Consider the following 22,753-nt stretch of genomic DNA (forward strand, 5'->3'; position numbering starts at 1 on the left):
CATAAAAGTGATTTTTTTATCGATAAACTATTTTTATGGAACGACACTACCGGTGCCAGCGACAGGTGCAGCCGAACGGCGGTAGCGACACGGTCTATCGATATATCGATAAATTGTATTTTGATAGCGTACAGCACTATGACTGAAAATAGACATGGCATTTTTATTATGTATGGCATTTTGAAATCGGATTAGTTTCACAAATTATATGTTTTGAATTATTGTGTTAACATTTTAATTTCAATGCATATTTAATGCGCTTTTTAATTTACAATCTTGTGATAATTAAATTATAATTGAAATGATTTTAATTCTATCATAACTTTGTATAGAACAATGTTGTAAATGCAAGCTTCTCATACTATAATAAATACAAGATCGTCTCATAGAACTAAAATATTGATAGTTCAAATATTTTATTCAAGAAAGTCAACCCTACTATCGTCTTATTTATTATGCCATATCACATGGGACCCGATGGGTTAGACCATCTTGTCAAATATTCATACAAATTGGTATCACTCTATCACCTTTAGACCGGTTTTAAGTGGCTCTTGGTCGGAGATTTAACTTTATTTGGAGTTTTATTGATTAAATTTACTTCCTACGCGTCACCCACGCTGGGTTAGTTTTGGAAACTATAGTTCGGCCATTCAGAGAATGCGTTCCTGACACGTCGCGATTGAACTGACGACGTAACTTTGCAATGGCGTTGCAGTTACGATAAAAATATTTTTGCTGGTTGTTTACCGTTTTAACAATTGAGGAGCATTAAAACAACATTATTATATCAATAATCAATGAATGTAGTTACGTCGTCAGTTCAATCGCGACGTGTCAGGAACGCATTCTCTGAATGGCCGAACTTTAATTTGGGACTTTCTGACGTGTAAACTGGTTTAGTAGTACCAGTGTTTCCTACTTTAAATGTCTCTAGAGTAGTGTTTTGTTGATACCTTTAGGCTTTGTGGGGTTTCGCAGAATTTGTGTGTGATTTTGATAGAAAAGTTTTTCGTTCATCTAGGGTACGGATTTATCATTTTGATAGTAATGTCATAACTACCATATTTAAGCTTTAATTTATTAAAATGTAGACTAAAATTAAAATTTAATTAATTTCCAAAAATCCAAAAAGGTTAAGTTTTTTATGAATCCTTGTCTAAACCTTCGTAACTCTATGGAACACAACAGGCACCTGAGTGCGCCGACCACAGTCCGATATTCGCCAATATTTAGAAGATCCACAGCGCGGACACAGATATTGCAATCCCGGCCAGATTACATTTAAAATGAATCCCGGTACAGCGGTAAAATACCGGAAAACTACGGTTTTCAGTTACATTGAAATGTGAAATAAATGTTTGTTTGTTTCGGATATTGTTTTTTGGGGTTTTGTAGTTTTCAAATGGACAGAGGGATTAGCTTTTATATCTGTTCTGACTTGTTGCGGTTTAAATAGAGAATGGGGAGCTTTTTTAGACCAAACGAACGATTTTTTGTTATGGCCTGACCGTTTTTTTGATGCAGTTGACATAAGTACAAAAAATGATATCTTTCCTTGAAAACTGACGGCTTTCAACTGCGCGTAAGATGCGGTCTATTATATATTTTCCGGTTTTCCGTGGTATTTTCAGTAAAATATTGAAAAACTTGACTTTAAGAAAAAAAAATAAAACTCATCAAAAATGTCCGAGTTATATCAATATTTGAGAAATAATAATTTAAGTTGCCTAGTACAAATAATTGTTTATTCTAAAACTTATAACTGTAAACTTACCTTTCAGCAGCAGAACGTAGTTCTTCTTGTCCTCTCCACCCTTGGGGTACTCCCAGTCCACATCCAGACCGTCGAAGTTCCTGTCACGAAGGTACGGGATCGCGGAGTAAATGAATGTCTGACGTGCGTAGCGGGTAGCTGACATCTCCTTGAACTTCTGGGTACCGAAGGACCAACCACCTGGAGAGGGTAAGAAGAATAGTTTTAAAATCTATGAAATAAGCTAAAAATTACGTTTGTTATATGAAAACCTCCAAACATATTTATTTCAATTGGTGTGTTTTGAGGCATCATAAATACATAATCTGTGATAACTGTTTGACTATCATGGTTCATAACATACAGTCTGGTGACAAACGGACGGATGGGGGTAGCTTACTCCTATTATTAGAGTCCCCTTTTTATCTATGGGTAAGGAATTCTAGATAAAGTCCTCAGATACGTTAATATGGCCTCAATTCAAAAAATATGACCCAGCTTACTCATTCGACATACCAATCAGTTCAATACCTATTATATCAATCACAATTATCTCACAGTTATCTAAAATTCACAGCACTAATTACGACCTAACACGAGCAGAATTTTCGCAACTGCATAGTGAGGTGAAACGGCAAAAAAGTGGCGTGTCGATTTCTTTGAGCGCTCATAATGCATTGCTTCACAACCGACACGTAGGTCTCAGGAAAATAGGCGATGTTTTTGTAGGCATTCCCGTGAAAATAGGTGAAAATGCGCGCGAATGCGCTTTGTGCCGTGGGAAAGGTAGCGCGGTGAGTTCGCACATGAGTAGTCATGGTGCGAGGGTGCTGTTTTATCGATATCGATATTATTTTGCACTTGTTTTTTTAATAAAGAATGGTATTATTTTTGGCGTTCCTACTTTTCAGAATACATGGTTTTTATTTTATTTTGGTTTGGAGAATTTTAGTAATTCTATCATATTTATGTCATAAATAAAGAACAAAATAATTACAATGTGCTGACACTTTTTTATTGCTTTACTTACAGAACCATTAAAAATACCATTATATTACCACACTTTGGTATGTTATTATAACACGTACAAACCATAAACGTTTTATTTATTAGAAAGTTGTGTTGCAATAAAAAGTTGTATGATTATATTTATACAAATAGATATTATACTAGCCGATTGAATGGCTAATGTAATGTTAGATAGAACCCATCGTTATGTAAGTCGAGTGTGTATGAAAGTGAGCGTTATTGTTGTTTTTGTTATAACATTTTCATACGAAGCTATAATAGAGTTATTTGTATGGTGTATTAGTCTACTTGAAAAAACTCTCTAATTTCTCAAATATTTTTTTTAACTGCTGGACAAGAATGGTTATTTAAAAAAAAATGGTCCATGAAACTAAGTTTAGTTTCATGTAGTCAAAGTTTACATTACATACTGCCCGTCGAAACTAAAAACCACAGCATGTTAATTATTAACAGTAGAACTTTATCGATGTTTGATTGTACATCACTAAAACTATCGATTTTGAAACGCAGTCTGTCGAATGCGATATCTCGTGTATTTTTATACTTCGGCCGTTCAGAGAATGCGTTCCTGACACCTATCAGTTAGTCACGACTAGTGATGGGCACAACATAACACTGAGTTCGTTACCGTTCCTTCAAAATGAACCGCCGCATTATTTTAAGATTATTTTCGTTTTAAATTGGCGGAATCATTTGTTTTATATTTTAGTTATTTAAGTGGAAACCAAAAAAAGGTAATATTCATATAATAAAATTGTTTTATTTATTCTTTGTTACAAGTACATTGAATTGAATGTGCGAACAGAATATTAATCAGACTCCGATTTGCTTGAGGAGGTGGTGTCTTCATCATCATCTTCGCCTACATGTATAATTATATTATTATCAATAACAGAATCAATCCTGATATCTCGGTCTAACAAAAGCCGGGTAATCAAATAAAAACAGATCGAAAACACTTGAAAAACGTGGTCTATGCGCACGAAACGACAACGGACGACTGTTTTAGCGTCACAAAATGGCGGCCCATAACGCCATTTGGGGTTACCATTTTTAATCTAAGTATAAAAATGCGGTTTGGTCATAGTTTTATTTTTATATTTCATAAACGTTATAATTAAGTCTTATAGTCCATTATTTTCCAATTCTTAAAAAGAAAATCAAAACGTATTATTTTATATTATAACTGTATAAGAACAGATTACGATACTTGCCTGTTATTTTTAGCACAGCACTACAAAATATAAACCGCTGACATAACCTTGTAATAGCGCAGTATAGATTTAGAAAAATATTGTTTACCAAGTTATTTGACACTCAGTTTGGCACAAAATTATAACATTCATTGATTATTGATATAATAATGTTGTTTTAATGCTCCTCAATTGTTAAAACGGTAAACAACCAGCAAAAATATTTTTATCGTAACTGCAACGCCATTGCAAAGTTACGTCGTCAGTTCAATCGCGACGTGTCAGGAACGCATTCTCTGAATGGCCGAACTATAATCGTCTATTTATTCGAATGGACAATCAAAGTGTTGTTCGTAAAATATGAAAAGATTCTCTAATATTTTATTTCTTTTATTTTGGACCAAATGTGTCACTAAATATTGTTTATAGTTTTAACCTGCAGTTAATTTATTTGTCTTTGAATTAAAGTCGTATAATTTATAGTCAAAACTATAAAACGAAATGTTTTATATTTTGAACTGTGTGACTTTTACATAATAATTTTATTGCATGTGTCAATAGGTTGCGACTCTTGACATTAGATAAAATATTATTGTAAAATCTATTTCCTCAATAATAATAATGTCTCAACTTGATGCATCTAGCTTCGTAATTTGCATAATAATGCATTATGCATGGGTAATAGAGACATCTTGTTAATTTATTCAATTTAACATGGTAATCAAATTAATGCATTTTTTATTGTAATGTGTGACACACGCTTATAATGCCATCATTTATATTAATATTCGCTTATCTTCTGTGACATAACATTTAGTTTATGAATTTTTAATTGTTTATTTTGCACATTATAAACTCCTATTAGGTTTATTACAAAAACTTCCATTTTATTCTTTGATGCAGTGCAAATTTAATTAAAAAATCTTGAATAGACTGAATACATAAAAACAAATTCTAACTAATATTACTTTCACGTCAATTACAGTAGCGATTTATATACCTTTTATATAGCTATTCTCATACCTCAGAAAGGACATGTGAACTACTTTTTCTCCCAGTATCTGAATAAAACCCCGGGAAACATCTAAAGGTATTTAAAGTAGAACAACTTACCAATAGCCAACAGAGTCTTCAACTTAGGGTTAGCCTTCTTCAAAGCGTTGATCCTGTCGTACAATCCGGTCTTTCCATCCTTGGTCTCATCGTTACTCTCGAAGGAGCTGAGCTTGCCCTTCTTGAGCCAACCGAAGGCGAAGATGATGTGGGTACAGAGGTCAGGCTGGATGTCTTCGGGGGTGAACTTGCCGATCTTGGTACGGTATTGGGACCAGTTGGTGTAGTAGCACACAATCTAGAAGAGATGAGGGTTGATTAAAAAAGTGATGGAGGTAGTTTTAAAATCTTCTCTGTCTTATCAGAGAGACAGAGGTTTTCTCTAATGTAATTATAATGACAGCAACCACACGCAGGGTCTCGGTTTCGATTCCCCACTGACTATAACGACAACTGCTGACTAGTATTAAATCACCCCGAGCCCTTTAACCAAGAGGCGTTACATCGGTAACTTCCAGATTCCGTATTACGTTGTAAAAGTTTCTAAAATCCACCAAGCCATTTCGGCCCGACCCAGGATCCTGTGTGCGGCAGTAACACTTGCGACTTTTCATAAAAAGCATTCAAATGACTTAAAACATAACAATAAAGTTTACAGACACTCGCGAATAAATTGTAGCTAGCAATTTAGAGAATTCTACATCAGATGCATTTTAAAAGCACACAATTATCTTCAAGGATTTAGTGGTCCTTTTGCAAACAATATTAAAACGTATATTTTTAAACTATTCTTCGCAAGTTTGCGTTCAGGCACTCAGTTTTATAACCCACTCCCGTCTACTCCTTAAAAATACCAGCTCATTTAACATGAAAAGCTTCCTTTCTTCCTATTCTAATATAAACTTTCCTCGTATGATATAAGGTCCTCTTTTGAAAGTTATAAATAATTTCAAAATTCAAAAACCCATCTTAAAGACATTCGCGAAACATTAAACATGTGAAACGATATTAAACTAAGCATTATAGCCTTTATTTACATGGAAATAAAGACTACGGACGTCGGATAAAAATCCACAAGTAGACAAATACCCATTTTGAAGGCTAACAACTTCACTTTTACGTTCGAAAAGTTCACTCATATCCGCGTTGTGCTGTTCTTTTACAATATTGTATTTGCGTTTCGGAAAATTACATAAGAGCATGTATTACAAGCGGATAGAGTCTAAAATCATTTGAAAAGTTGATCATATAGAAGAATTGAATAAATTGTACTATGGTGTTCACAAGGCTCAATCTTCGGCCCGCTGTCTTTTCCTGTCATATCTATTAAGAGGAAACAAAGCGTTTCTAAATTGATAGCAATATTTTAATTAAGTTCTATTTGATTGAAATTGATTAAAGGGAAATTCGACTTTCTAAATCGTTATTTAATTGGCTTTTAAACGCTAGGTGATAATTGGAAAGCATGTAGTATGTAGAACAGTTTCTATTAAACTGATTTTAATGGCACGCACGTTCTTATAGATTCTGTCAAGATTTTAATTAAAATGTCAAGAATGGCTCAATATTTTGGTCAAACATATTACATTTTGTGTTGGAGTTGTTCCTTAACTAACTAATAATGTATTTAATTTATGTAGACGAAGGAACAAACAGATCCTCCTCCGACTAAAAATTTTAATAGAATTCATACATCTTTTGGATAACAAAGTAATCTTTTGGATAATTTACGGCTTACCTTATATCCATCTTTGTCTTTATGATGATCAGTACTGACAGAATTGTCAATGGCCGCCGAGGACTTTCTGCTGGCGATGTTGGGCCGACCACGTATCTTAGGCCTGTTGACACTAGCTGATATGATCTGGTCTGAAGATCTGGACACGCTGGACGTCACTGAAGTGGAGACTTTGCTGGGCTTGCGGAGTCTTCTGCGAACGGCTGTGGAAGAGAAGATAGTTTAAGAATGTGGTTTGATAATTTCGTTGTTGTCTCTAATAATTGGGAGTTTTGGTGTTTGAGTTGCTTGGGAATCAGTAAGCAATGCTACAACTCTGAAAAATTTACCGAAAAAAAATCTCAACTTGAGTGATTCTTAAACACAATTCTATCACTGTCACATTTACGTCAATCGCTGCGGTAGAAATACTTCTTAGTGATCTAAGAAGGACTTTATCAATATTTTCATATTTGAGGTTTAGACAATAATATTTACCTGGTCAGTTCTTTAATAAAATTACATTGAGTATCCTAAAATATATTTGAAATTCTACTATATTTTTGTATGGTAATCTAGTAAGTTGCAAAACGTAAAAAATCCTTTGGGACGCGCCGTATTCTTGCAGGCGAAAACTCGGCACATTCTAATGCAACTTGATGTCATCGGTAATACCGTTATTATGAAATCTATACCCTTAACTGTTTCTAAGACTAATTCAGACAATACAAGGTCTAATAAGACATGTTTAATTGAGTAAGGCCTCATTTCAGCACCATTTAGAGTTCTGCTGACCCGTTTATGAACAAAGCGTGACACATCAAATGTAAAGTGATATCAATAGATCGGCCATTGCAAAAGATTTTTACAAAGACAAACAAATGATAGTTTGGCAATGCGAAGAGAATGTAATAAATTAAAGACATTTATTTATTTCTACGAAATAGCTGTTTTGAATATTTTTAAGGCGTTACAAAATCTACCACCTACATAACATACAACTTCTAACAAAGAATAGAGTATTGAATAAGTTACAAAAGTGAGTTAGTTTTAAAATAGAATTTGATACCAATGGATCACACACAGTAAAACTCTATTTCACTGTTCTCTATTTCCGCTTATAGCTCTTCCAAAATCATCTTGAACATGATTGTTATTCACTAATACTTTTTCTCATAAAAATAGTCAAGCTACATCTTAAGATTATTCCATCAATACCAATAATGCCTTCTCCATGAAAATCCACCTTTTAAGGTACCTTTTCCTTCACATTTTCCAGGAACTATCGCTAAACTACAAAAGGCTTCGATCTTAACATCAAAGACTGGCCGTGTCGAATTTTTCCGTTAAATTAAACATCAAAGGTGCCGCGTTGGGTTAAGTCAGCTTAGTGATGTATTGGTCAGTTACAGGGTGTGGTAAAACCTTCATGTGAAGTAATTTAGTTTTTTGCTAAGAATAACAGTCCCGAAGTTATAATACCTACAATTGTATATGTACCTAGGTAAAGAGAGCTAGTTTCACTCATAACAGTGATAACTTATGTTAAAAATGCCAAAATGATTAATTCATAGATGTATGTTCGATAGAAACTGTGGTCCCGAAACGCAAAGACAAAACACTGAAAGGCTTTTGATGAAAATCAACTTATACCTACATAGAAATAACACACAGACACGAATGAAGCTGCAGCAAACAATAAGTAAAAATATATTAAACAAAATAATACTCTGGTACCTATTTGTATCTGAACTCGTAAAATTGAATCTACCAACTGTTCTACATTTAAATAGAAACCAAACCAAATTATTTAAAATTTAAAAACAAATACAATTTTGTTGTAGGTGTTTTAGCAACATTTTTACAAAGCCATTCCTTCAATATGTTCCGTGTAATAAACTTGCACTACACTTTGAATTCCAAACGCCCCTATGGGACACAGCGTAACTTATAGCAAAAAATCTCACTTCAAAACCCGACCTTAGCTCTGAATAGTTAAGGTTGAATTTTCAGTGAAGGTGTAAATGTTTTTCCTCTACAAAAGAAAGTGTTTTAATGTATATGAGTTTAGCCAGGGCGTTTGTTTTTTGGTACTAGCTTTGTCCAGGGACATATGAAGAGTATATTTTGTATCATTACGGAGTTTTCATTTGTTTTACTTTAGGTTTTGTGAGTGATGTTGATATTTTAAAATGTTTTGACCTCATTAGAGCTCTTTCAAATTTTGCAGCCTCTCACCAACCAGTGCATGTATGCATGTGGATTTGTATGTTTGTTCCACTTTCTTGTAAAAACTACTAAATAGATTCTGAAGACACTAGTCACTAATATAGCTTATTTATCAGAATATTATATAGGCTTATTTTTTCCACGTGCGGGAAGTTGTGTACTAGAAACGTGGGTTAAACCGCAGGCGGAAGCTTGTATGATATAGTATGACTTAATTATAAAATTAATTAAAATTTTGAAAAATATTTCCATCTACTGCTAGGGTAAACTCGTTAGAGATGGCCATACGGGAGAGATGGCCAATCGAATTATTTTTGGCATGCATAGCTAGATGACGCTACAATGCAGTCAGTACACCGCAAGCCACGCTCGGGAACACACTGCGACGACGCTGCTGCGCGTATTTATGTTAAAAAGTAAGTAAATAAACTTTTATTTTACAGGGTATTGCAAAAATTGTATAGTGTGGTCATATATTATCATGTAGTACCACTTCTTATTGCATTTTTTAAATGTTTGCTTAGTTTATTATGTTTATCAAATGTTAACGTCTATTCTAACCTCAAAATGGCGCCTGCTAATGTTTAACTAAATCAAAAATTTGATATGGCCATCTCACCCGCACAAAAAGGAGAGATGGCCACATAAATTCAGGTTGAGATAGCCATATTATTTTTTGTTATTTGAAGTGATATTAATGCGTTTAATGTTTTGTTACAGATGCCAAATAAGTATCAGAGAAAAGCCATAGCCACTCGTGGTTGTTGGAATGAAGATTCACTAAAAATCCCAAGATAAGAAGACTGATACCAATAAGAATAGAAAACGGAAAGCTGTAAAGCGTAATAGCGAAAGCAGTTCTGATCTCAGTGAACCAGTGTGATACATCTGACGAAGAAGATCATCATCCTCCGAGCCTTTTCCCAATCATGTTGGGGTCGGCTTCCAGTCTAACCGGATTCAGCTGAGTACCAGTGCTTTACAAGAAGCGACTGCCTATCTGAACTCCTCAACCCAGTTACACGGGCAACCCGATACCCCATGGTTAGACTGGTGTCAGACTTACTGGCTTCTGACTACCCGTAACGACTGCCAAGGATGTTCAATGGCAGCCGGGACCTACAGTTTAACGTGCCATCTGAAACACAGTCATTGGTGTCTAAGATATACTTAGAAAGTACATAAAAACTTAGAAAAGTTGCATTGGTACTTGCCTGACCTGGGATTGAACCCGCGCCCTCATATTTGAGAGGTTGGTCCTTTACCCACTAGGCCACCACGACTTTTACGATCTGACGAAGAAGATAAAGAAAACTGCGCTGGATCCGGAGAAAATTATCATAAGACTCGTCTTGTGGAAGAGTGGCTCCAGTGTCTTACCTATTTGTGACAGGTACATGAAAACTGTACCGAGTTTGATGATATGTGCTCCAAATGTGGACAGAAGAAGAAAAAAGAAGCTACACGAGCCGAATTTCAGGGGAAGGGAAAGGGAAAAGGGAAGTCAAGTACTGGTCATCTATCCCGTATAGCTATGGCCAACTTACCCTGAAGCCCCGGGAGAGATGGCCAATTCTATTTTTTTTAGAAATTGTTTTTTAATATGTTTCTGAATTATAAAAAAATATTTTTCGTTGATTTTTACAAGACTAATAACTGTTAATTATGATAAGAATAAAATAATGATTATAACAACACTTTTTCTTTTTTTTTATTATGTCTAGATAAAACTATGGCCATCTCTAACGAGTTTACCCTATATAAATCAATAAGAATAAGCAACTGAAATAATTTCAGAATATTATTTATTCAGCTTTCACAACAGCTCCAGAAAGTGAAAAAATGAAAAACTTCATCATAGTGAGAGACGGAATAAACTCCAGATTTTCTTTGCTTGTTAGTGAGGGTAAAAAAAATATGAAAAAATAACTCCAAGGATTTCAATAGACGGCCACGTTAATAACTGGATGGAAGTTTCATTTTTATCCACGACTTGCATCAACTTTTTACTATTTTACCGTGACTTCTGAAAGTATGAAAAAACTAATATTGTAAACTACTGACTTTATAGGTAAGTTTAGCGTAGATACTTTAGTAAGGTCTACAGTTTTACACATAAAAAAGGAAACTAAAAAAGGCGTTTCTTAACTTAATTGGTCCTAGAAAAAACATAACCTTTGCCACACATTTGTAATCAGCAGACTTAAAAAGTTAACTAGTTTCAGAGATGCATTTATCAAAAAACTCCTCAGCTTTCTTTTTAAGTAAAAAATCTGCATTAGTTTTATCAAAAAATCGCAAAAGCCACCAAAACAGATAAGTTGACGTGATCCAATTAATAAGGGCCTGTCTGCTCCCAGTAAACAGTACAGGATTTGCATAAAAAACAACATCAAAAACATAATATTCTGTGCGCGTTCACGTTTTTCAAAACCATCACGCGCACATTTTAGACAAATCAAATGGTAAATACGTCTGCTCTTTCATGAAATACATAAATCTTTTCCAAAGGAATTGTATGGATATGCCACTGAAAATTTTGGGTTTTGATGAGCGTTGGGTTGTATAGGTAAATTAAGTCGACATGTGCCCAGCATTTTTCCAACTATGTCTTGTTTTACAAGAAGCGACTGTCTTTCTGACCTCCTCAACCTAGGTATTCGGGCAACCCTATAACTCAAGACAATGGTCAGACTCACTAGCTTCTGACGACCCGTAACGACTGCCAAAAACGTTCATGACAGACAGTATAAATTAAGTTAATATGAACTGCATAACTAAGTAATAGGTATGTCGTGTTAATGGGTACTTGAAAACGGTTGCATTATAATTATTACTTTAAATCGAAATTGTTATTAAAAAAACACTAATTGACTTTTAACTGTCTTCAACGTCGCATAAATCTAAATACCGCTCATGAAAGACTTTATTAATTACAAAATTGACTTTATTTGTTTACATAAGCGAGCACGCTAATGCTCATTAGCACTATGCTTAATTTCTTGTCTATTTTCAAGGCGTATTGGCGTAATTAAATCAATTTGCAAGGCAATTAATGGGCAGTAGCATTTGTATTCATACTCATATTTGAATGACTAGTTTTATGGGTTAAAGTGTTCAGGGTCAGCTATTTATTAATGGGCTTTTAAATAGAGTTGTGAAGTAAAAGTGCGCAATTTTGTTTTTAATTACTGAAATCTTTAACTTTTTGTTCAAAGATTTTGGCATAAAATCGTACGAGGATCACGAATAAGTCATAATTTGTAACATATTTTTTTATAACTGATAACAGTTTTGTGACTGTCATTCTCGTCCTACATTTTTCTTTCCATATTAGACAGTTATATTATAATAATAATTTATTAACATGTGGTTTATACGTCGGTGTTCGCAAAAAATAATCTGGTTTTCAGTACAAGTATTTTTCTTATTCTCTTTAAAAAACAGGAAGGTCCACCCTAACATCAGCCATTGGTAAAAAACTCGCGTTTTTAGGTAAATAAATTGCTGGATTATCAGCAATATATCTTTGGCCGTGTCCAGTCAGGCCTTGTCAGGCCCTGCCAGCATAACCATAACTTTGGCCCACAAACAAATCGTGGGCCCGATATGTACTATCTAGGCCTTTTGAAACATGAGTATCAGGCCTTTAGGCTTAGTTTTTTGATAGAGGATTTTAGGCTATAAATAACGGCAAGATTGTTTTATCTTTTGGACTGGAGTTGGTGTTATAGATGGCTTGAAGTCTAGTAGTACAACGTGACTTTTCTTCGCGACTTTTTAACTCGTCATCAACACTTTTATAAAAATATAAAAATTACAATTTGCTTACTAACCTAATATTGAGCAATCGTAGTGATTACCGCTTAATTCTTCTCTTATGAGAGGAGGCCCAGAATTAGGACGATAAAAGGACTGATGATGATGAACAATTTGGTGGCGTTGTGGTTAATGCAGAGATGTTACTTAGGTCATTATCGTTATCTTTTTCATTTAATTCTCATTAATAAACCTGAGTAGCTTTTTCCTTAAAACCACAGCTATCATCTGTGTAGTAACGATTCATCTAATACTGACAGTTTAGCCTTAAAATGTCACCTAAAAAAGCTATAACACGGATGGCCGTCTGTCTATCAAAGTTATTTTTGCAAAAAAATGGTCGGAATGTTCGGAAGCCCTTGCTAGAGGCTATAGTTAGTTTGTTTGTTTTTCCATCTGCTTCGGAATAAACGTTGGCGTTTTTGAAATAAAATGGTGTGAGGTTAGTTTGCGGAAAAAATTGAACGTACTGCTTGATTTTTTAAACAAAATGTATGTATTAACCTATTCAAGTCATGCTTTTAGTGTTTCCCATAGTTTCGCCTACGTCCCAAGGGAACGTCTAACTACAATCTAATCAAAACAACACAATTATGCATTTCTGAATACTGCTGGTGAAAGAAATGGCTGGACCATTTCTGCTCGTAATAGTGTCACGTCATTACTAATAATAAATAATACTCCATTAGTTAGCAAAATATCCAATCAGGAGCAAGCCTTCATACTTAGTCAACTGTTTATCATTCCAGACGAGTTTGCTCGTGAAGGGGTGAACGAATGCTGGCAAATTGACGGTACGTGCTGCAGTCGGCGAAGTGGTAGTTACCGTGTTTTGGGCTTTGAGAGCGAAAATTTATTCATAAGTTTAAAAATATATTGAACAAAAGTAAATGTTGTGTGTTAAAAAATAGTGACAAAGAGGTGAATATGTTAGTAAGACATGATTTTCTAAATAGAAAGCATGCATCGCAGACAGTTATGGTACGGTTATGGACTCAATTTTATAAGTAGGTACCTAAATAAAATAAATCATAAAATAGAATTATAAAACGTCTAACACAGAGTTCATTTCAAAAACAAGTTAACATGAAGAGAAATGACCAAATTATCAACATGATAATAAATAACTATAGAGATAATTTCTCATCTAACATCCTTTGATAAATAGTTCTAACATTAAAATTAAACATATACCATGATACTATGCAAAGTGAGACCTAGCCTTTGACACTAAAACCGCAGCATACTACAACTACTCACAACAGCTGAACAGTCATATAAACAAACATTTACATATATTTGACCATATCAGTGAATAGTTTTGGCCTCGGAGGAAGGAAAGATAGCGGAGATGCCTTAAGGATAGTAGTAGGTCAGGCGCCTGGTTGTAGGTCAAGCAACGCAGAGTAGACGTGATCAGTTACTAGAACTAACGAGACATTCGGGTTCCTTGTCAAATCAAAACCTATATGTCAAAGATTGACCTTGATTGATTGGTGATTTTATTTTGAAAATAATACGCTAGTTCCATAGAAGGAGTGTAAGGGCGCAACTGGTAACGTTCCTCATCCAAACACCCGCATGTTGGCGACGCTGCTCTGTTTTTTGAGATTTTGCGTTATGACATCTCCGCTGGTCATTTTGTTCTCCATGGTTTTAGTCGACATTTGCATACGTTATACCCTAGTATGCTAATCTTAAGATGGAGGTCACGCAAAGAGCATACATGATCAATTTTGGGTCTAACATCCTAATTTGGACGTGGAAATATTCTAGAAATTTGTAGACGCACTTTTAAGGCTTTAGTTAACGTTTTTGGTAGGAGTTTGATTTATAGGCGCTTGCGCAGATTAGATTGTCGTGTCTATATTTGTGTTGGAAATGCGACAAATGTTAGGTTGGTACTGAGGTGGTATTTGGCGCTATAAACCGAGTAGATGTGGGCGTAACGAGATTTTTTCTTTCAGAATCTCATTAAATTATTTTCGAAATATTATAATGTCCTTTTTTTTACATTCCTACTCCAATGATTTAATGTCTCTTCCCGACTATTTTATTTATAAATTCATGTTTCTTTGGAAACTTGTACAGGATGTTATTAATACTTACTGGTGGAATCTGATGCAGGTGTAATAACAGCGACTATCAGTAGGACGGTGACTGCCCACCGCAGCAATCTAGGTGGCCACTGTAACAAAACAGAAAAAATATTTAATATCAAATTCATTTTACAATAAATGCTCATAATTCTAGGATGGTAAAATAAGAAAGTCTAATCATACAAAAAAAAAACAACAAAATGTAGGATCGTAAGGCCGTTTACACATTTCACTCTAAAGACAGCATTTTTGCAACTATACTGGTCCTTTTGATGAGATCTGTGGCGATGTGGCCGATAATGTGTAGACTCCTTAGAAAAATCTAAGAGGGCGATGGGGGTACGAGCGTGATGTGTAAACGCCCTAAAGGTCAATGTTTTCTAGAAATTTCTAATATATTTTGCGTGTCGTATGTCGACTCTGTGGGGGAAATATATAATATTTTTACCATATCTTGTCACACTCCCCCGCTTTAATATTTTCGTAAGTGGTTCGTGCCACAGAACCTTTGGGACAGGTCATATTGTGAGCGATTTCTGCGGTCTAACGAGCGGTCTAGTTATCAAATTTTAGTTTTTATGTGATTTTTGTTATTTAATTGGCATGCTAAAATTATATAAATAATGTCGATTAAAACAGATAACATGGTATCAACTTTACTTTTTTTCTGCTTTGTGAATCTTGCGTTTGCAGTGGAAACATCAACACACTTTCAAACTTGTTGTAATAAAATTACATGAATTTCTGTAATTATTACCTATTGAAGTAGGTACATTAATTTATTTCATAAAAAGTGTATGCATGTATAATTAAAAAAAAATACTTCGTTTAAGCAAACTGCCACTACTGTTAAAGGTATTTCTTTTGTCAGTGTCTCATACTTGTCTTGTCCATTTTCCCCGCTAATCGCTCTCACTGTTGCCTCCCCGCACTTCAAGATTACAGTTTCAGTTGGCCGTCAACACGTCACGGGTATGAATAATGCAGTAGAGACGACCCTAGCATTGAGGCGTATATACCAAGCGTAAAATATGCACGGGGAGTTAGTTTGCATCGATTTTTTGTACGAAAAATAAAGATTTTTTTTCTGAAATGTTTTATTCGGAAAATAAAATATAGCTTTGAAAGCATAGCATAGAATTTTTAAGCATAGGGATATTGCTGAGTGAGCGGAGACAAGATGTGTGAAAATTATTCTTAGCAATAACACATAGGAAGTGGTTAAAGGTAGGTGTTTAGGGGGCTGTCTTTGTGATTTTTTTTTTTTGAATACAAAAGTGCTGATTTTTTTCTTAGTTTGATTTATTGATTTAGATCTTAACGAAATTCCATTCGTTTCTTAAAAACTTTGGTGAAGTCTGGGCATTAGAATCCATTAAAAAAAAATCTATTTCACTGACTCTTTATCAACACCAAATATTCCAGCGTTCAATAAGAGACTAACTTGTTTTGTTTGATCAGTTCGCTCAAATAGTTCTATCAAAAGGCTTTGGAATCAATACCTACAGTACGAAAAGGATTTGTTTAATTAGCTCCGCTGGACAAGTCTATTGTTCGTTTGAACTGAAACTGTAACTGAATAATTATTAGTGAAATAGACTGGACTTTATTGTTAACTAGCTTCCGCCAGCGTTGCTTACCGGGATAAAATAGGTTTCTTCGGTAGATACAGATATTAACTTCTAGAGAAAATATTAAATTAACGAATATACAGCACCTTTTTTCACTGAACTAATCGGTAAGCAGAATAGACCAATATTATTTTAAAAAAATATAGGTTTTTTAGCCTATATTGCTAGTTAGATATTCCAATATTAAGCCTACAATTATAATTTACGCCTATAGTACAAGGCGTGTTTGAAGTACATTAAAAATTACAAATCTGAACTTTACGTGTTGAACTTAAAGTTCAAAACACAACTTTTCAATACCCATTAAACTCAAAAACTTCTTTTATTCAATTATACATGTTTGAAGAACTTCGTAACAGGATAAAAAGCATTTCACATAGATTCGAATAAATTGAACCAAGTTTACTTGAGGACTTAACTTGTTAGGGTTCCGTGATCAAAAGGTGCTAATGGTTTCCTGTGATTAAACTTTGTAGGCATTTGTAAGGTGTTCTATTGTATCTGTTGTCATCCCGTATGTCAAAGAACTGTGAATCATATTGCAGCTTAATAAATCCAAAGATATTTCCTTTAGTACTGTCTACTACTTTCTACTATAGTTCGGCCATTCAGAGAATGCGTTCCTGACACGTCGCGATTGAACTGACGACGTAATAACATTCATTGATTATTGATATAATAATGTTGTTTTAATGCTCCTCAATTGTTAAAACGGTAAACAACCAGCAAAAATATTTTTATCGTAACTGCAACGCCATTGCAAAGTTACGTCGTCAGTTCAATCGCGACGTGTCAGGAACGCATTCTCTGAATGGCCGAACTATAGGGGTTTCAACCGCATTCTATGAGAACTACTTCACGACTACTACGCTACCGGATCAAAAGTATTTTTAAAACAGAGAAAGAGCCCATTTATCCAAGGGGGGCTCTCAATGAATGAGCTAGTAGTTCCTGAGATTAGAGCGTTCAATTAAGCAAACAAACTCTTCAGTGACCAAACAACTAAACCAAATGATAAGATATTGGTACTTTGACACGTAAATGTCGTGTCGTTGGTACGGAACCAATAGTTTTAAAGGCGACTCGCACTCCAAATTTTATACACAGCCTCCCTAATTATGGTTTATGATGGGGTCGCTTTACTGAAGTTTGTTTTTTTATTTGAACAATTCTTTATGGCGTTTGTTTGTGCTTGTGGTGTCACAGATGTGGACCATCAAGTTTTTTTTGCGTTTTGATTGAGTTGGACAGAGTTTGGTATATTTTAGAGAATATTTTGTTTTGGCTGTCTTTTTTTAGGTACGTGTGTGTAGTTGACATATGTTTAACTGGAAAATCGGTTGATTATATGGATTTCTTAATAGAGATTTTATCGCGAAAGATTACTGGGATTAATTTATGCGAAAGTCATGACTATGCAAGTAAGTACCCCGGTGAATATTGATTGGCTCCTACCTACTCATTTTGTGTAGTGTATTGATAAAGCTGAAGAGTTTGTTTGTTTGAATGCTCTTCTCCGAAACTACGGGAAAGATTGGAAAGTTCTTTCAGTATTACATATTTGTTTGTTATGTCCTTGTCCATGTTCGGTGTACAATAAAAAATATCTTCATCTATTCTATCCATTTATCGAGAAAGGTATAGGCTACAATTTATTATCGTTCATTAAGAAGTTCCCACGGGATATGGATGAAACCACTAGCAAATTGGAATAATTACAAAATAAACAATCAATAAAACAATACTAAAACAAAATAACAATCGAAGCAATTTTTCAATTCCCAAACAGAATGATTTATTCTATTTGTATAAATAATTATTTCTCGGTAACTCGATTCGCTTAAGCAATACTATAATTGAGTTTCTTTCAATATTGTATAACTTCTAAGAAGGAAAATACGCTTTAAATACAAAAATACTATTTACTTGAGATGTGAGGGTTTGTATTTAGGTTTAGTTTAATGGAAGTTATTTTTGTTCGATGGATTGTTTTATTACAGACTAGCTTCCGCCCGCGGCTTCGCCCGCGTGGGATGTTGATAAAATGTAGCCTATGCGTTAATCCAGGGTATCATCTATCTACATACCTTTCAACCAAAGCAGTCCAGCCGTTTTTGAGTGAAATAATAACAAACGTACATCCATACATTTTCAGAAACTTTCACATTTATAATATTAGTAGGACTAGCTATTGTTCACGGTTTCACTAGCGTCCCGGGGAAATAATTCGCACACACGAATAAAAAATAGCCATTATGTCCTTTCTTAGGCCATCCTGCCTTCATCCATGCCCAAGCATTATATTAGTACACACATAGAGATTTTTCTATAGTGTAGGAGTGGTTCAGGATTGAAACCTTATAAATGAGATACTTGTAAGTCTTTCCATTAAAACCATATGATATTCTACTGGGGATAATATTTACCATACAACACGGTAAAACAAGAATTTATTTCACGTAAAAACAGAACAGAAAATAAGGACATTGCTAACGGCTCTTTTAATTTAAAATCACTACTCCCGAACAATAAGGGCGGTACTGATTACAGAAAAATTATGACAAATGAACCAGTAGGTCGTTGGAAAAATAATATTTGCCGTTTTATGTTTTTTATCATTTCCGAAACATTCATTAATCGTAATTCACATAGTCTTTTTATTTATTATGGAAATTGAACAATGTTAATTAATATATTATATTTTTTAAATAATACATATTTGTTTTTGGAGCTCCAGAAGCTTTTTAATGCCGTCCTGTTTGAAGGGAGAACTCCAGAGGCGTGGAGTAGGAGTGTTGTCGTCCTGTTCTTCAAAAAGGGAGACAAAACCCAGCTGAAGAACTATCGACCCATTTCCCTCCTAAGCCACGTCTATAAGCTGTTCTCAAGAGTGATCACGAACCGACTTGCGCGAAGACTCGACGAATTCCAACCACCGGAGCAGGCTGGGTTTCGGAGCGGATACGGCACCATAGACCACATCCACACAGTGCGGCAGATTATACAGAAGACCGAAGAGTATAATCAGCCCCTGTGTCTAGCATTTGTGGACTATGAGAAGGCCTTTGACTCGGTTGAAATCTGGTCTGTTCTGGAGTCCCTGCAGCGTTGTCAAGTAGATTGGCGATACATCCAAGTGATAAGATGTCTCTACGAAGCCGCTACAATGTCCGTCCAAGTACAGAATCAGCAAACAAGGCCCATACCGTTGCATCGAGGAGTGAGATAAGGGGATGTTATTTCCCCGAAACTGTTCACTAATGCAATGGAGGATATGTTCAAGACGCTGAACTGGAAAGGACGCGGCATCAACATCAATGGCGAACACATCTCTCACTTGCGATTTGCTGACGATATCGTCATCATGGCGGAAACGCTGCAGGACCTACAACAGATGCTGAACGACCTGGCTGAATCTTCTCTACGCATCGGCCTACGGATGAACTTGGACAAAACCAAGGTCATGTTCAATGAACATGTTCTACCGGAACCGATTGCGATACACGGCGCCGTTCTCGAAGTTGTACGGAAATATGTATACCTCGGGCAGACATTGCAGTTAGGTAGAAACAACTTTGAGGACGAGGTGAATAGGAGAATTCAGTTGGGTTGGGCTGCATTTGGGAAGCTACGTCGAGTCCTAACATCGTCGATCCCACAGTGCCTAAAGACAAAAGTCTTCAATCAGTGCGTCCTACCTGTCATGACTTACGGAGCCGAAACGTGGACACAGTCGGTACGGCTGGTTCACAAGTTTAAAGTCGCTCAGCGGGCTATGAAAAGGGCTATGCTCGGCATTTCTCTGAGGGTTCGCATCAGAAATGAGGTAATCCGTCAGAGAACCAAGGTCATCGACATAGCCTACCGAATCAGCAAGCTGAAGTGGCAGTGGGCTGGCCATATTAGCCGAAGAACCGATAACCGTTGGGGTAAACGAGTTCTAGAGTGGAGACCACGCCTCGGCAAACGTAGTGTAGGACGTCCTCAGGCACGGTGGAGTGATGACTTGCGCAAGACGGCTGGCAGGAGCTGGATGCGAGAAACTGAAAATCGATCTCAGTGGCGTGCACTTGGAGAGGCCTATGTCCAGCAGTGGACTGCGATAGGCTGATGATGATGACATATTTGTTCGTGATTTTATAGAACTGTGATATATCCATAAACGGTTTTAAGTATTAAATGAGTGATACATATGCTCGAGATGAGTATTGCCAAATGTTTGGGTTCGATTTTCTTAAAGTGGCTTTAACATTCTTAAACCCTCCTATAGGTTAATTATTTGAGATGTTTAGTGAAATATAGAATTAAATGTATATTTGCTGTAAGAAGCTATAAAGTATTAAGGGTATTTTTAATACAACAAAATCCGTTATGTTAAACACACACAGAAATTCTACATGCCAAGTACAACCAACTTTTACACGACACGACACAGTCAACAACACACTCAACTTATCTCGTACACCCAGGTCATAAAATAAACTTAAACACAAAATTAATTGCGAATTTATCTGCTAAACGTACAATACAAATATTAGCAGGAATACCCCGGCGTTGTAATTTATTAAGCCCGTCATGCACTATGGTCCGATATCATGGACAATGAAAAATGGACCAAATTGTTCCGTCCATGTTGATTCTGCATGGATTGTATGACAATTCTGGTATGATTGCTCGTCATTTGTTAATGAGATGATGATCATCATTTGTGAGGGATTCGGTCAGTTTGTTCCATTACGCACATAGATGTTTTAATGCGCTAATATTATTATCAGCATCTACTAGACTGATTTGAAAAATTATCTTTTTATTCGGGTTTCAGAATAGTTCAGTTGCACAGAGCTCCATTAAAGTTAAAGCTTCTTAAATCTATTTCTGACTCTTTCTTTGTCAACAAAATAAAAACTTAGCAATAGATTTAATGAAGCTCTGTGCAACTGACGGTATGAGTAAAACCTTCCGATTACAGTCTCCCGTGATGAACGGGCTACCTATCACTCATTGACTCAAATAATCTTTCACATTTATCTATTACTTATGAGATAAGCGTAGAATTATTAGTACGTATGTATAGTTGTAGGTAAATACTAAGTCTACCATCCACTGTTCCACTAGAACTATGTAAGGTAAATACTCATTTACCGTCCAATGTTCTACTAGAACTAAGCAAAGCAAGTTTTTACATCACCAAATACATAAGTTAATCTAATACAAATACTGGTAGATGTTGTTAGCAAAAAAACATGTTGACTCGCTCCCGGGTTCTAGTATTACCATAGTGAGACGGCTAAGGTCGCGTCTAGTCAACTATAACGTTTGTTCTAGGCCTTTTAATGGTAATAATGTCTTATATATTGTTAAATTAAAGATAAATCTTTACCATATACTTAAATCTGAAAACTAAGAAAAGTGTTAGGGTGTTTTTTTGTGGGGAAATCACACAATGATCCAGCTGTGGGTGCAGCGTGAGGGAGCGTCAAATTCTTACTGACTAAAACCCACCATGTTCTTTATTAAAGCCCTTTATGTACCAACGCCGGGGTAACTCTTTCGAACAATTCCGCAGTCCTGGCAGGCTTGGCCGTAATGGGCCCCACTGGGGTTTGTGACGAGGTGTCCTGATCCATTTTTTACCCAAAGGCATATTTTCTTCCTTCTAACATTTGCGGTTTTTCCTAATTGCGAATCTGAATCATTTCGTTTCACGCTAAACTGGTTGAACTGTTGAGATATTTGGCACTCAGATAGGACAAATTTTTTATCCAGCTTCGAGCTAACAAGAAATGTTTAAGTAAGCAATAGACTTAATTTCGAACTTTGATCCATATTAAATTCTTCTGTGTATTTTAATTGGTAGGTACTTTTCTTTTTAAATATCACCACTCTTCCTTTATGTTCGGGCATAATAGAAAATCTGGAGCTTAATAGAATTAGTAATGAACAAACTGAGCCTTACTTAAAAAGCTGATATGATTCTGCCTTCGCGTTCCTAAGTATATAGCTATTAAAATTAATGTTGGTCATATTTATATTGACCGTTTTTTAAGGAAAATACCGGTCCTTTTGTGAACCTAGCATTAGAATAAACCACATAAAGTCAAACGCCATTAATCTCCAAAACACACGTGTTCACATCTTTATTTTCCTTGAGGCTTCATTGTCGAAATTTCGTAGTGAGGTGAGCAGAGAGCTATGGGTAATGGACTGTAAGTCAATTCCATAAAGAA

General features: G+C 35.4%; 1 protein-coding gene across 1 annotated transcript in view; it reads right to left on the reverse strand.

Moving 5' to 3' along the window:
* LOC124633198 (probable chitinase 10) overlaps positions 1 to 22,753 on the reverse strand; it is a 93,140-nt gene that overhangs the window by 25,481 nt on the left and 44,906 nt on the right. The window contains exons 2-5 of the mRNA XM_047168352.1: positions 14,906 to 14,984; positions 6,770 to 6,972; positions 5,092 to 5,329; positions 1,778 to 1,957 (exon numbers count right to left, since the gene is read on the reverse strand). Coding sequence (XP_047024308.1) covers positions 1,778 to 1,957; positions 5,092 to 5,329; positions 6,770 to 6,972; positions 14,906 to 14,984 — 700 coding nt within the window. The remainder of the gene's footprint in view (positions 1 to 1,777; positions 1,958 to 5,091; positions 5,330 to 6,769; positions 6,973 to 14,905; positions 14,985 to 22,753) is intronic.

The sequence above is a fragment of the Helicoverpa zea genome, chromosome 9, assembly GCF_022581195.2.
Source record: "Helicoverpa zea isolate HzStark_Cry1AcR chromosome 9, ilHelZeax1.1, whole genome shotgun sequence".
In the NCBI taxonomy this organism is placed as follows: Eukaryota; Metazoa; Arthropoda; class Insecta; order Lepidoptera; family Noctuidae; genus Helicoverpa; species Helicoverpa zea.